This window comes from Leucoraja erinacea, chromosome 6, assembly GCF_028641065.1.
Source record: "Leucoraja erinacea ecotype New England chromosome 6, Leri_hhj_1, whole genome shotgun sequence".
Lineage (NCBI taxonomy): Eukaryota > Metazoa > Chordata > Chondrichthyes > Rajiformes > Rajidae > Leucoraja > Leucoraja erinaceus.
This window is the reverse complement of record NC_073382.1, coordinates 54,826,450-54,843,183: the sequence shown is the minus strand read 5'-3', so window position 1 is coordinate 54,843,183 and position 16,734 is coordinate 54,826,450. Positions and strand designations below refer to the sequence as shown.

General features: G+C 43.9%; 1 protein-coding gene across 3 annotated transcripts in view; it reads right to left on the bottom strand.

The window, feature by feature from the left end:
• edar (ectodysplasin A receptor) overlaps positions 1 to 16,734 on the bottom strand; it is an 85,444-nt gene that overhangs the window by 15,289 nt on the left and 53,421 nt on the right. For 2 of the 3 annotated variants that reach the window (XM_055637089.1, XM_055637087.1), the window contains 4 exons: positions 15,382 to 15,467; positions 10,050 to 10,136; positions 6,054 to 6,182; positions 5,889 to 5,963 (listed from right to left, as the gene is read on the bottom strand). In XM_055637089.1, the coding sequence (XP_055493064.1) occupies positions 5,889 to 5,963; positions 6,054 to 6,182; positions 10,050 to 10,136; positions 15,382 to 15,467 (377 nt within the window). The remainder of the gene's footprint in view (positions 1 to 5,888; positions 5,964 to 6,053; positions 6,183 to 10,049; positions 10,137 to 15,381; positions 15,468 to 16,734) is intronic. The other variant, XM_055637090.1, reaches the window with a different exon arrangement.

Sequence of the window (16,734 nt, the reverse complement as noted above, 5' to 3'; positions counted from 1 at the left end):
TTTCTTTAAGTTCAGGACCCTTGTTTCTGAATTAACAATGTCACTCTCCATCCTAATGAAGAACTCAACCATATTATGGTCACTCCTGCCCAAGGGGCCACGCACAACAAGACTGCTAACTAACCCTTCGTCATTACTCAATACCCAATCTAGAATAGCCTGCTCTCTCGTTGGTTCCTCTACATGTTGGTTTAGAAAACTATCCAGCATACATTCCAAGAAAATGTACTTCATAGGACACTAAATCCCAAATGAATGCATGTTTTGAGATGAAAAAACATTTTGATAAGATTAGATCCATCTGCAGACAGTTAAAACAGAGAAAATTGGAATGTGTAAAATATTAGATTTCTGTATGCTGCGGTTACATTTCTTGAAATCACTGTGGTGGAAAATTGAAGATTTAATGGCAGTTGCATGCAGAAAAGCCAATTATTTTTCTTCCAGGTCCTCTGTACATCTGCAATGCTAACCACAAAGCAACATGAACATGTGTAAATAGTTTACAAAACCTGGACATCACTTCAGTAATTTACATTCATGCTGGCATGTGCTTCAGTGTCATGTTCGGTAGCAGACTGGCACAACAAAGCTCCTTCTCACTCCCTCTACCTCTACTAATCTGCCGCATAGTACGTGTGACAATAAGTTAAACACTGACCTTGACTGCAACCCCCTCCCCAGCCCAACCATCTGCTGACACCATCTTTGCCCCCAAACATTTTATACTTTTGTTAAAAACAAGAGAGTATTTAAGAATGCAGGACCACTCATGGATAAAGGAGGGCATTTATACTCAGATGTACTAAACAAAAACTTTGCAACTGTATTCACCAAGGAGAAGGACTTCCGTCATCAAGATGAGTGTGGAGAACACTAATATATCTGGGCAGTTTGACATGAAGGAGGTTGTGGTGTTGGGTCTCCTGAATAGCATTAATGTGGGTAAATCCCCCGCCCTGAAGGGATCCATCGCAGCTTATTGAGAGGAGATTGCAGGGGAATGTGTATGGTATTTGATTGTCCCCCATGGTAGACTGATCCAGAAGATTAAGATGCATAGGAAACACATCGACTTGGTAGTTTGGATTCGGCAATGGCTTATCCTCCCCTCATTCTCTTATACACCTCTTCAAGATCACCCCTCGGCCCCCTGTGCTCCAAGGAATAAAGTCCTAACCTGCTTGTACAAACTCATCTAAATCGTTGATATGATCCGCAAACAGCAATGGCCTAGCCCCGATCCCTGAGTAACAGTCAAAAACATAACCTTCCACCATCACCCTCCGCTTCCTTCCATTAAGTCAATTCTCTATCCTGTCAACTAGCTCTCCTTGGATTCCATTCAAACTCAAACCTTCCAGAGCAGCGCATGATACAGAACCATATCAAATTGGGAATATAGTTGGTGATTTTAACTTTCCCAATTTAGACTTTGACTGTCATAGTGCCAAGAGCTTAGACCGAGTGCAATTCATCAAATGTATTCAGGAAAGTTTCCTCAGGCAATATGTAGAGGGTCCTATAAGGGAGAGAGCAAAATGGTTTTATCAACCATTTTTTTAACTTCTTCAAATAACTCAGATTTGTAAGACATGTTCTCCTATGTACCGAACCATGCTGACTATCCCTAATTAGCCTGTCTATATATCCCTCACAATGCTCACCTGTAACTTGTCTACCACAGACGTTAGGTTCACTCGTCTATAGTTCCCAGGTTTTTCCTAGCTCCCCTTCTTAAACAGAGGCACAATGCCACCCATCCACTGTACTTCCTGAGAAGATTACGGAGATTCGGCATGTCATCGAGGATTCTCCTGAACGTCTACAGGTGCACGGTAGAGAGCATATTGACTGGCTGCATCGTGGCCTGGTTCAGCAACTAGAACATCCAGGAGTGGGAAAGACTGCAAAAAGTTGTGACCACTGCCCAGTCCATCACTGGCTTTGACCTCCCCACCATCGAAGCGATCTATCGAAGTCACTGCCTCAAAAGGCAGCCAACATCATCAAAGACCCACACCATCCTGGCCACACACTCATTTCACCATTACCATCGAGAAGAAGGTACAGGAGCCTGAAGACTGTAACGTCCAGGTTCAGGAACAGCTTCTGCCCTACAGCCATCAGGCTATTAAACACAACAACAAATAAGCTCTGAACTGCAACAGACTATTATTATTGCACTATATTTGGTACATATTGAGTATATGTGCATGTGTATACACACACTGAACTTTTTCTCTTCTCCCATTATCTACTATGTTTACATATTCAGTTGTGCTACAGCAAGTAAGAATTTCATTGTCCTATCTGGGACATACCGCAATAAAACACTCTTGACTTGACTCTTTCAGCACCTCAATGGTGTATAATGATGATTCATATATCTCAGTCAGGGTTCCTGCAATTTCTTCTCTAGATTCCCATAGTCCTTGGATATATCTGATCAGCCACAGGAGATGTATCTATCTTTATACGCCTTAGGATGTACGGCATCTCCGCAACCATAATATGGACAGTCCTCAAGAAATCTCTACTAACTATCCCAAGTTCCCCATTCTTCATGTTTTCTCCACGATAAAAACACATTGAAGACCTTTCCCACCTCCTGCAGTTGCATACAGAGACAACTGCTATGGTTTCTGAGGGGCCCTATTCTCTCTCCATTTATCCTCTTTTCCTTAATACAAAATCTCTTTGGATTCTCCTTAATATTGTTTGTCAGAGCTATCTGCTGCCCCCCTTTTTTGACCATCTGTTTTCCTTCTAGTTGACTGCTCAGTTCCCAAAACTCCAGAGACATACTTGAACCTAACTGCCCACACCTGTCCTGTGTCTCATTTTTTCCTGACCCCACACTCAATTTCTCACATCATTCAGGCTTCCTTACTCACACCTACCTTGCCCCCTTCACTCTAACAGGAACATGCATGCCTTGAAGTCTTGTTATTACACTTTTAAAAGCATCCCACCTTTCTGATGTTCCTTTGCCTGTAAACAACCTAATCCAATCAACTTTAGCAACTTCCTACCTAATACCATCAAAATTGGCCTTGGCCTAATTCAGAATTTTAACTTGACTTATACTGTCCATAACTATTTTAAAACTAATAAAACTGTAGTCAATGGTCCCAAAGGGCTTGCCCATGCAGACTTCAGTCATTTGCCCTTCCCAATTTCCCAATCTAGTTTTGCTCTCTCCCTTGTAGGGCCCTCTACATATTGCCCGAGGAACCTTTCCTGAATACATTTGACAAATTGCACCCGGTCTAAGCTCTTGGCACTATGACAGTCAAAGTCTATATTGGGAAAGTTGAAACCCCCACTATCACTACACTATTAGTCTTGCAGCTGCCTGCAATCTCCTGGCATATTTGTTCTTCTAATTCCCATTGACCATTTGGGGGCCTGTAGTACACTCTCAGCAAGGTTGTCACCTTTTTATTTCCTAGCTGCACCCATACAGCCTCACTGGACAATCCATCAGGAATGTCATTTCGGAATACTGCCATGACATTTTCCTTAATCAATAAAGCAACCCCCCCCCACATAGAAAACAGGTGCAGGAGTAGGCCATTCAGCCCTTCGATCCTGCACCGCCATTCAATATGATCATGGCTGATCATCCACTCAGTATCCTGTACCTGCCTTCTCTCCATACCCCCTGATCCCTTTAGCCACAAGGGCCACATCTAACTCCCTCTTAAATATAGCCAATGAACTGGCCTCAACTACCTTCTGTGGCAGAGAATTCCAGAGATTCACCACTCTCTGTGTGAAAAATGTTTTTCTCATCTTGGTCCTAAAAGATTTCCCCCTTATCCTTAAACTGTGACCCCTTGTTCTGGACTTCCCCAACATCGGGAACAATCTTCCTGCATCTGGCCTGTCCAACCCCTTAAGAATTTTGTAAGTTTCTATAAGATCCCCCCTCAATCTTCTAAATTCTAGCGAGTACAAGCCGAGTCTATCCAGTCTTTCTTCATATGAAAGTCCTGACATCCCAGGAATCAGTCTGGTGAACCTTCTCTGTACCTCCTCTATGGCAAGAATGTCTTTCCTCAAATTAGGAGACCAAAACTGTACGCGATACTCCAGGTGTGGTCTCACCAAGACCCTGTACAACTTCAGTAGAACCTCCCTGCTCCTATACTCAAATCTTTTTGCTATGAATGCTAACATACCATTCGCTTTCTTACCCCCTTTATCTCACTTGTAGCACCTGTACTCTGAAGTTCTAAGCTGCCAGTCCAGTCCCTCTCTTAACCAGCTCTGCGTAATGGCTGCAACATCCCAGTTGCATGTATCCATGCTCTGAGTGAATCCACCTTACCTGTCAAGCCTCTTGCATTACAATAAATCCAATTCAATCGAACAGTCCTTCCTTGCTCCCTGCCATGTTCCTGCCCATCCTGTCCACTGAACTTACTTTCACCACCTTCCCTACTAGACTTCCAGCCTCTCACTTGCCTCATTCCTGCATTGGATCCCGCCCCCACGGCCAATGGGGGGCCTGGCCTGAGTAGCACTAGCAAAGGTACCAGCCAGGTTGTTTGCTCTGGTGCAACCCGTCCTCTTGTACAAGTCACCTCTCCCTCAGAAGATATCCTAATGGTCCAAAAATCTGAAACCTTGCCCCTCAGGCAAATATTCACCTGTCCTATCTTCCTACCCTCACTAGCACATAGCACCGGGTGTAATCGGAGATCACTAACCCACTGGACCCCGTTGTCTTTAACTTTTTGCCAAACTCCTTACATTCATTTTGCAGGACGTTATCCCTTTTCCTACCCATGTCATTTGTGCCAACATTCACAATGACTTCCGGCTGCTCACCCTCCCCTGCAGCATGTTATGCAGCTGTTCCTGGACCCTGGCACCACACCACTGGGAGGCAGCACATCATCCTGGAGTCTCGATGTTGCCACAGAATCTACACTATCACTATGGCTCTGTCTGACATTACACTTCTGCATTGTGCCTCAGATCCACAGACCCGACTGTTACTGCTGCTCACCCATGACAGTATCCAAAGGGTCTACCCGTTTTAAGGGGAATGGCCACAGGGTTCACTTGCACTCTCTGCTTATTCCCTTTCCTTGTGGTCACCCATCTACTCTCTTCCTGTTCTTGAGGCATGACTACCTCACTGTAAGTTCTCATTCTCCTGGATGATCCAGAGGTCGTCAAGCTGCAGCTCCGGTTCCCCAACGTGACCTGTAAGGAGATGCACCTGGACACAATTCCCACCGGTGTAGTCATCAGGGACACCAGCAGTTTCCCCGACTTCCCACAGGAGAAATATTTAACCATTCTACCTGCCATTCACAACTGCACTAAAACCAACACAAAAAAAAGCACAACAGTCACAAACAAGAAACAGCAGACCGTTCCTTTACATCCTATCACCCTCTGCTCCGCTCCCTCCCAAAAGCTTACTCTCCACACTCCCGACACAGCTGCTCCCACTAGAGGGCTCTGTTCCACCTCGTCCTCTGTTTATTAGCTGCTCAATTAGCCAATTTGTTGGTTGCTCACACAACCGGCTGTCATTTGAAAGCCCCCGCTGCCACACCGACAGGCTCCTGTTTGTTATCAGGCCTATTTAGTAGTGCAACAAACAAAGTGCTGGACAAACTCAGTATCAAGTTCAACCTGCATCCGTGGAGGGAAACTGACAAACGCGTTTTGGATCGGGACCAGACAGGGGTCAAGATTCGGGTAGCTGCAGTCTCTTGTGTCTTCTGTTCAGTAGTGCACGGGGTCAAATAAAATCTGCAGCAACGGATCCACAAACAAAGTGCCTGTAACCCTGCCACCCACAAATTACTTCATGCAAATTTACCAACAACATTTAATTTCTAGGCAGTAGATTTTATTTTCACCTTGTACTTCCTTCTTGTCCTCTTGGTTGTCAAGCTGAGCTTCAACATTTTTCACAGAATAGCCACAGCAGCAAGCTTCAACACAAAAATGGTGTAACTTGATTTTTATTTCAATTTAATTCCATTTAAAACACATTTATGTCCTGTGTTATGTACCATACTCACCCTGTGCAGAAGACTTGGTCTTCAAAATGTAGAAAATAACAATTAAAACGATGGCAATGGCCATTAGGAATATGGTGGACATGGCTATTATTAATGCATTTCCCAGGTGTTCTTGTCCCACCTGATGTACTGAGGAAAGAGAAATGCAGAGAAATAACTAAATAATTGTCTTCATCAAAGTTTGAATCTCAGTACTTTCCTGGTATATGTGTTTGAAAATTGCCACTTCCGTTACAATTGGAACACAAATATAACTAAACCAGATCATTTTATCATTAATTGAAAACTCATCACTCAAATCTACAATTTTTAGTGAGCACTGGAAGCCCCATAAAAATTGTTGAACAGCAGTTTTAGCATTTGAAGTATCCTTTCTAGATTAAGGAGGATTTTTCTTGTTCTCATAATGTAATGTAATCAGATGCTGGTTTCACAAAGATGTTAGGAAAATGGCCATCCTGAAAATGATGGGCAATCTCTACACCAATCTCTGTCAGGTTGGTTCTGGGCTCCATTACACCCCTTCACATTTCACACAGACACTTTAACACTAGGTAATGCATCATACATAGCTATCGGTCTTTTACACACCACCCTAGAGAAGTCCTTAAATGAATGATTCCGGAGTAAAACACATATCAGAGGGATGTCTGTACTACCCTATCCTTGCCTTAGCCGACGATTACTTGCCATGCATGGTGGCCGATTGGGAAAGGGGGAGATGCAGCGAGACCTGGGTGTCATGGTACACCAGTCATTGAAGGTAGGCATGCAGGTGCAGCAGGCAGTAAAGAAAGCGAATGGTATGTTAGCTTTCATTGCAAAAGGATTTGAGTATAGGAGCAGGGAGGTTCTACTACAGTTGTACAGGGTCTTGGTGAGACCACACCTGGAGTAATGCGTACAGTTTTGGTCTCCAAATCTGAGGAAGGACATTATTGCCATAGAGGGAGTGCAGAGAAGGTTCACCAGACTGATTCCTGGGATGTCAGGACTGTCTTATGAAGAAAGACTGGATAGACTTGGTTTATACTCTCTAGAATTTAGAAGATTGAGAGGGGATCTTATAGAAACTTACAAAATTCTTAAGGGGTTGGACAGGCTAGATGCAGGAAGATTGTTCCCGATGTTAGGGAAGTCCAGGACAAGGGGTCACAGCTTAAGGATAAGGGGGAAATCCTTTAAAACCGAGATAAGAACTTTTTTCACACAGAGAGTGGTGAATCTCTGGAACTCTCTGCCACAGAGGGTAGTTGAGGCCAGTTCATTGGCTATATTTAAGAGGGAGTTAGATGTGACCCTTGTGGCTAAGGGGATCAGGGGGTATGGAGAGAAGGCAGGTACAGGATACTGAGTTGGATGATCAGCCATGATCATATTGAATGGCGGTGCAGGCTCGAAGGGCCGAATGGCCTACTCCTGCACCTAATTTCTATGTTTCTATGTTTCTAAAATACATATCAGAGGGATATCTGTACTACCCTATCCTTGCCTTAGCCGACGATTACTTGCCATGCAGAGAATTGTCTCCAACCCCAACTCTAAACACACAGTGTGAGTATCTGCGAGTTGTTGCAAACATTAAAGCATGTGTTCATACATCTTTGGCCTCCCAGCTCGGCTGGGTCTCAAACCGCTGCCTGACAAACTGCACATGTTGGTAAGGGAAGGAAGTAAAGAAAGATTGTTCATGCTTTCACTATCTACACTTTATCTAATAAAGTGTGCTAAGAGAAGGAATGAACGTGAAAAACACCACACATCATTCAGTGATTTGTGTACCGACATTAGTTCACAGTATTTGTGAATACAATATTAGTTCACAGTATATTGGGTGGCGCAGTGGTAAAGTTTCTGCTGTACCGTGCTAGAGACCCGGGTTTGATTCAGACTAGGGGTGCTGTCTGCCTGGAGTTTATACATTCTCCCTGCCACCGCGTGGGTTTTCTCCGGGTGCTCCGGTTATTTCCCCACATTTCAAAGATGTACAGGTTTGTAGGTTAATTGGCTTCGGTAAGAATTGTAAATTGTCCCTATTGCGTAGGGTAGTGGGGTGATCACTGGTCGGTGCCGAATCAGTAGGCCATCTCTAAACTACACTCAAGTATTTCTAATTACGTATGACACTGCAACGCCCGTTCCCCCGGGGGAGGGGTGTAACTCCCGTCTCCAGGTTAGATGCTGCCGCAGACATTGATCTGACAACATTTCCTGCAAGAGAAAGTGTGAGTGTCAAATAAAGTTTGTGGGTGCTGTGGGTATCATGGTTAAATAACTGATTGCATGCAGGCTGGGAGGTGAGCCTGTGAGGTATGCAGCTGCAATAGGCGTGCAAGGGAACATTATTGTTGCCATGTGGGTGGTGGCAGTGTGGTGCATTCAACAATGCCTGTAAGCAAGGGAGGCAGTAGTGAGGTAGGACATTTTATGCTGCACTCACAAACCTTGACCATGCATGTGGGATCATTGAGCTTTGTGCAACACTGCATCCAAGTCAGTTCATGACTCTGAACACACTACAGTCATTTCCTTCCACTGCCTTTGAAATGTGCACCTAAAGGACTTCTGGCTCTCTGGGAATTGCACCCCTCCTCCTCGCCACTCCAGAGAGACCCCCAGTGCAACATCAGTTTCTACCTTCTCCTTCACTTGCATGACCATACTCACCCTGCCTTTTAAACACTCACCATCACCTCTACACTCACTCTCACCAGTTCCTGAAGCCAAAATGTACTTGAATTTAAGTAAAGCAATCTGAAATTACTCCTGAAATTGGGCTCCTCTGCTAATCAACTAATTGAATTAACCGTACAGTTACCAATGTCTGGATAATACAATCACATTAATGATGGGGTAGCCAGTTTGCATTCTTCTAAAAATAGATAGAACTGGTGAAGATGAATTGCATATTCCAATTCCTGTGCCTGTTTATCTGTGCTGCCCAATTTATTCAGAGTAATCTTTATAGCTATGAGCTGTAAAACACAGGGTTTCAATGGCTTAAAGCATGGTATATTGCTATTCTTGGTTTTTTTTTAGAGGTTTCAACAACTAAGTTACAGAGATAGGTTGAATAAGTTAGGTCTTTATTCTCTGGAGCGCAGAAGGTTAAGGGGGGACCTGATAGAGGCCTTTAAAATGATGAGAGGGATAGACAGAGTTGATGTGGACAAGCTTTTCCCTTTGAGAATAGGGAAGATTCAAACAAGAGGACATGACTTCAGAATTAAGGGACAGAAGTTTAGGGGTAATATGAGGGGGAACTTCTTTACGCAGAGAGTGGTGGCGGTGTGGAATGAGCTCCCAGTGGAAGTGGTGGAGGCAGGTTCATTGGTATCATTTAAAAATAAATTGGATAGGCATATGGATGAGAAGGGAATGGAGGGTTATGGTACGAGTGCAGGCAGGTGGGACTAAGGGGAAAAAAATTTGTTCGGCATGGACTTGTAGGGCCGAGATGGCCTGTTTCAGTGCTGTAATTGTTATATGGTTATATGGTTAAATACATGGTGAAAACTGGCCCTTCAAGTACATGCCGGCCAGTGATCACCCCGTACACAAGCACGACACACTAGAGACATTTTTTTACCAAAGCCAATTAACCTACAAACCTGAACATCTTTGGAGTGTGGGAAGAAACCGAAGCACCTGGTGAAAACCTACGCAGTTGCAGGGAGAACATACAAACTCTGTGTAGACACCATCCGTAGTCAGGATCGAACCGGGTCTCTGGTGTTGTAAGGTAGAGTAACTCTAACACTGCGTCACTGTGCTGTCGTCATTTTCTCTCCTTTTAAATAACTCGGAATTTGAGATGATAGTATAATAATTTTAATGTCAATCAATCAACCAGATAAACTACAAACTAAATGTAATTACCAGTAAGTGTTACATTCTGTGTAAACAATAAATGGCCATGAAAGGACTAAAATGAACATTGGCAGCTAGGGATTGTTGCCAAATAGTATACTTAAACATTATAATACAATGTCATACCTTTGTGCGTTTCATGTAAAATGGGAGAGTTTGCATTGATGCCTGTGGTACTGCCTAAATTGCTTGAAGACAGAGTGATTCCCATGCCTGTAAAACAACCAGAGTTCATCAACTACTTTAATCAGTGTAGATGGGACATTGGTTAGTGTGGGCAAGTTGGGCTGAAGGGCCTGTTTCCACACTGTATCACTCTCCATGCAGCGTACATCCTCGCAATTAAAATTGTTACATTAAATAAATGTGGGAATAATATTATACATATGAACTTTAAAGTTAGATATTTATGGTCAACAATTATATATTTTTTAATTGGTAGATTCCAGAATGTTTCTGAATCGCTGAATAAAAATCAAACTTATCACAACAGCAAAATATCAATGTTGATACAATGAAAATTAATGGTAGGCTAGTCGCATTTTTCATAATCTAAAGTTTGGATATCCCTTAAATTCACGTTCATATGTTTTAGGGCCAGAATTGGGCCATTCGGCCCATCAAATCTACTCCACCATTCAATCATGGCTGATCTACCTTTCCCTCTCAAACCCATTCTGCTGCCTTCGCCCCATAACCCCTGACACCCATACTAATCAAGAATCTGTCAATCTCCGCCTTAAAAATATCCATTGACGGCTTGCATAACTGACTGTGACAAATAATTCCATAGATTCACCACTCTCTGACAAAATAAATTCCTTCTCATCTTCTTTCTGAAGTATGTTCCTCCGGTCCTAGACTTTCCCACTAGTGGAAACATCCTCACCATATCCACTCTTTCCAGGCCTTTCACTATCATTATTGTGGGATCAGATGATAGACACATAAATGCTGGAGTATCTCAGCGGGACAGGCAGCATCTCTGGAGAGAAGGAATGGGTGATGTTTCGGGCCGTGACCCCCCCTTCAGACTGAAAGACACGGGAAAGGGAAACAAAAGATATAGAGAGATCGTGGGATCAGGTGACTTGCATCCACTCTAGTTTTATGAGTTCTGAGATGACTAATGAGGCCAATGCAGGAACAGCAGACTAATCCACAAAGAGGCCAGGGAGTACAAATGGAGTGTTTGGGTCGCAAACTGCTGCTGCTGCCAGTTGGGCAGGGCTTCTGTGAGCTAATGAATGGTTTCAAGGCTCATTAGCATCCTGGAAGTCCCTTCTCTACTTTGAACAGCCATGAGCCAGGACGTCCAAGTGGGTTGTTTCCGCTTGTACTTACATTTTCCCCTCTGTCCACTTGTAATCCCTGTAAATATACCCTTCACCATCAGGAAATCTTATGATTCACAGTCATCTGCACATTGAGTGAATGGTCTGGTTCAGTACAGAAAGCTCTCATGAGCATTATAGTGCAGCCACTTGAGTTGGCACTGTAGTGCAGCCAAGACTGCTGGCAAATCCCAGTGCCCCCGAGCTGCCACATGCTCCTCACTGAAAATGAAGTCGATTAACTAATTTCTTTGCAAGCAGAGTTCCTGGATGATCTCTCTGATGCAGTGGTGAGTCGTGCCAGAGATTTGCTGAAGTCTCCTGACATGACCCTGAAGGGAGGAAGCTGAGAGGAAGTTCAATCCTGACTCTGGGCGCTGTCTGTACGGAGATCGTATATTCTCCCTGTGGCCATGTGGATTTTCCCCGGGTGCTCTGGTTTCCTCCCACACTTCAAAGACACACAGGTTTGTAGGATAGTGCAAGATCATTGGGGAATCGCTGGTCAGCATGCACTGGGTGGGCCGAAGGACCTGTTTCCGCACAGTATTTCTAAACTACACTAAAAAAAAAAAAAAAAAACTGAAAAATGAAACTAAAACTAAAGCTACAGTATGTGTACATTGCTTATGAGAAAGATCCAGGTACAGTAGAACATGGCAAATCTGAAATCTCTTAGCCGTTCATTGAGATGAAGCAGTGCCAGCACTAAGATAGCACAGAAGGAATATATCAATAGTTTAAGGATGCTGAGTTTGACGTATGCTCCGAAGAATGTGAAAGATGTCTGAGCAGCAGAATGTCTCTTTAAATAGCAAAAAAAAGTAACAAACTAGTGCAATGTTCTGCTGAGACCATTCCACGACAGCTGTTGTGCAGATGCTTTGATCTCTAGTTTATGTTGGTACAGGATGGAATGGCTGTTATCTTTAGGTGAGTGCCTGGAGCCAAGAAAAGTTAAAATCCCATTTTCATGGATCGTACCCGTCTAATCTTGCAACTGCTGTGATTTAACCCTGAACTTTCACAGGAGCACACTACTCCAAGTAAAGTACCATTTTGCATAATCAGTGCCTAGAGGAGAGGGACTGGCCTACTGTGCCCTCGAGGTCAGCTGTGGGAGGTGCCCCCTGGGCACAAAGGTAGACGGGCGAGGAGAGGGACATCGATTGCTGGTTGACCAAGGAAGTTGACGGCTGGATGCCTGCAGCAGCCTGGGGCTTGCCTGAATCGGACACCGCTCATAACAACTGAAGTGGAGACTGGACTTGGAAAATGGCGCCAAAACGGTGCCTCTTCCATGCGGGCTCAGTAGACTATTTCTGTACAGTTGCTAATCAGGGATGGTATGGCAAAATACTCTGCTAGACTGTAAGAAAATAATTTCACTGTGCATTTGTACTTCGCACGTGTCAATGAAGCACCATTGAAAATGCACGCCACAAGACCCAAATTGTCCAAAAGTTTGTTCCTAGTCATTTGTTGTTGTTGCCATCCAATATTTGGCCCAGACAAAAGGGTGGTAAGCTAAGTTTCTGACACGTTAAAGTCCTTCAGGGGAAGGTAGCCCATGGGTGATAGGCAATGGTTTACTTGCTATAGTCCTTCTGGTTGAACATATTCCACAGGTCTAGGAAACAAAGTGCTGTAGTAACTCAGCGGGACAGGCAGTATCTCTAGACAACATGGATAGGTGCCATTTCAGATAGTGACCCTTCTTCAGACTCCGCAGTTCCTTGTTTCTATATTCCATAGATCTGTTAGGTCAGGAATTATAGATTTTTCACTGAAGGTGAAGGAGGTGCAGTGATATATTTATTCAGAATGGTACAGAGCTTGGATTTCCAAGTGCTTGCTCTTCCCAACTTTTCAGCCATTTGAGGTTTTGTTAAATAATCTGTGCAATTGTGTTTTGGGTACAATATAGTAGAGTAAATAACTTTAATTAGTGGGTTAGTTTAGTTTAGAGAAACAGTGCGGATGGAGGCTCTTTGGCCCAGCGGGTCCGCGTCGACCAGCGGTCCCTGCACACTAACGCTATCCTACACACACTCGGGACAATTTACAATTTACAGAAGCCAATTAACCTACAAACCTGTACGTCTGTGGATTGTGGGAGGAAACCGGAGCTCCCGGAGAAAGCCGACACAGATCACGGGGAGAACATACAGTGGCTTGCAAAAGTTTTCATACCCCTTGAACTTTTCCACTTTTTGTCACGTTACAACCACAAACGTAAATGTATTTTATTGTGATTTTATGTGATAGACCAAAACAAAGTGGTGCATAATTGTGAAGTGGAAGGAAAATGATACATGGTTTTCAAATTTTTTTACAAATAAAAAACTGAAAAGTGTGGTGTGCAAAAGTATTCAGCCCCCCTGAGTCAATACTTTGTAGAACCACCTTTCGCTGCAATTACAGCTGCAAGTCTTTTGGGGTATGTCTCTACCAGCTTTACACATCTAGAGACTGAAATTATTGCCCATTCTTCTTTGCAAAATAGCTCAAGCTCAGTCAGATTGGATGGAGAGCGTCTGTGAACAGCAATTTTCAAGTCTTGCCCAAGATTCTCAATTGGATTTAGGTCTGGACTTTGACTGGGCCATTCTAACACATGAATATGCTTTGATCTAAACCATTCCATTGTAGCTCTGGCTGTATGTTTAGGGTCGTTGTCCTGCTGGAAGGTGAACCTCCGTCCCAGTCTCAAGTCTTTTGCAGACTCTAACAGGTTTTCTTCCAAGATTGCCCTGTATTTGGCTCCATCCATCTTCCCATCATCTCTGACCAGCTTCCCTGTCCCTGCTGATGAAAAGCATCCCCACAGCATGATGCTGCCACCACCATGTTTCACAGTGGGGATGGTGTGTTTAGGGTGATGTGCAGTGTTAGTTTTCCGCCACACATAGCGTTTTGCATTTAGGCCAAAAACTTCAATTTTGGTCTCATCTGACCAGAGCACCTTCCTCCACATGTTTGCTGTGTCCCCCACATGGCTTGTGGCAAACTGCAAACGGGACTTCTTATGGCTTTTTTTCAACAATGGCTTTCTTCTTGCCACTCTTCCATAAAGGCCCGATTTGTGGAGTGCACGACTAATGGGACGACAGATGGCGCAATGGGCTAAGTGTTTCGGCTGGTGACCGGAAGGTAGCCGGTTCGAATCCCGCTTGGAGTGCATACTGTCGTTGTGTCCTTGGGGCAAGACACTTCACCCACCTTTGCCTGTGTGTAAATGTAATGTAATTATGTGAAGCACTTTGGGGTCAATGCAAGTTGACTAAAAATGTGCTATATAAATAAGATTATTATTATTATTATTATAATAGTTGTCCTGTGGACAGATTCTCCCACCTGAGCTGTGGATCTCTGCAGCTCCTCCAGAGTTACCATGGGCCTCTTGGCTGCTTCTCTGATCAATGCTCTCCTTGCCCGGCCTGTCAGTTTAGGTGGATGGCCATGTCTTGGTAGGTTTGCAGTTGTGCCATACTCTTTCCATTTTCGGATGATGGATTGGACAGTGCTCCGTGAGATGTTCAAAGCTTGGGATATTTTTTTATAACCCAACCCTGCTTTAAACTTCTCCACAACTTTATCTCTGACCTGTCTGGTGTGTTCCTTGGGCTTCATGATGCTGTTTGTTCACTAATGTTCTCTAACAAACCTCTGAGGCCTTCACAGAACAGCTGCATTTATACTGAGATTAGATTTCACACAAGTGGACTCTATTTTCTAATTAGGTGTCTTCTGAAAGCAATTGGTTGCACTGGATTTTATTTAGAGGTATCAGAGTAAAGGGGGCACGCCACACTTTTCAGTTTTTTATTTGTAAAAAAATTTGAAAACCATGTATCATTTTCCTTCCACTTCACAATTACGCGCCACTTTGTGTTGGTCTATCACAAAAATACCAATAAAATACATTTACATTTGTGGTTGTAACGTGACAAAATGTGGAAAAGTTCAAGGGGTATGAAAACTTTTGCAAGCTACTGTATATACTCCGTACAGACAGCACCCATAGTCAGGATGGAACCCGGGTCTCTGGCGCAGGAAGGCAGCAACTCTACTGCTGTGCCACTGTGACGCCCTAATATGGATATGATATTTACATGACTCACATTCCTTGGTGTTTGGAGGTGCTATTACACAGGAATGGCAAACCTTCGTATAGGTGTTTCTTGATCGGTTATCCAGTATGTAGTAGCTGTAAAGAAAATACATAATGTAAATTTTATATTGTTGGCAGATAACAGTAATTGGAAAGATGAAAAACTGGGCAAATTATAGATCACACTAAGACGGATAAAAATGTTGTGCTATTGCAAACCTATCACCAATAAACACAATACTGATCACAGCTTTTACACTTGCAATCAGTCCGCCAAAGCCTACTGGATCTCCTGGTTGCCAAACATTTTAACTCCCCTTCCCATACCTACCTTTCTGTCCTGGGTCTCCTCCATTGCCAGAGTGAGACCAGGCTGGACAAACAGCACCTCATATTTTGCTTGGGTAGCTTACAACCTAATAAGTAGACACAATCCTGGAGTAACTCAGCGGGGCAGGCAACATTTCTGGAGAGAAGGAATGGGTGACTTTTCGGGTCAGACTGAAGAAGGGTCTCGACTCGAAACGTCACCCATTCCTACTCTCCAGCGATGCTGCCTGTCCGGCTTAGTTACTCCAGCATTTTGTGTCTACCTTCGATTTAAACCAGCATCTGCAGTTCATTCCTACACATTACAACCCAACAGCATGTACATTAAATTCTCCAATTTTAAATAACATCTAACATACCTTTCCCCATTCCATTCCACTTTCACTGCCCCACCCCACTCCCCTGCCCCATATGGACACAAACCCATTTCTCCCACCCGCACATTTCTTCCTCTGTCTTCACAGGTTGCAACTCTTCAACCCTTCTATCTCAGCTTTAATCTCTGCCCTTCGTCCAACCATCTGCCTATCAAAATTCCCCCTTGCCTGTGTCCACCTATGGCCGACCACGCGTTGTCCTCCCTCTCCTCTCTTCCACCTTTCTTCACCCCTCCCTCTACCCCCACAATCAATTATAATAAGGGTCCCGACCCAAGTCGTCACCTGCCCATGCACTCCAGATATGTTGCCTGACTCACTCCAACACTTTGTGTCCTTATACTGATCAAGCATTTGGAATTCAACAGGCTCCACTGTTCAAATGCTAATTTTCCATGTAATGATCAAAACAATAACTGGTAATAATGTCTTCTCCCCCCCCCCCCCCCCCACTCCCCCTCCACCCCCATCAGTCTGAAGAAGGGTTTCGGTCCGAAACGTTGCCTATTTCCTTCGCTTCATAGATGCTGCTGCACCCGCTGAGTTTCTCCAGCATTTCTGTCTACCTACTGGTAATAATAAGTCTGATCCTATTTATACATTATCGTGTGGAGCAGAAAACTGACGCCATGAGCTGTGGTCTGGCATTTGCCCCA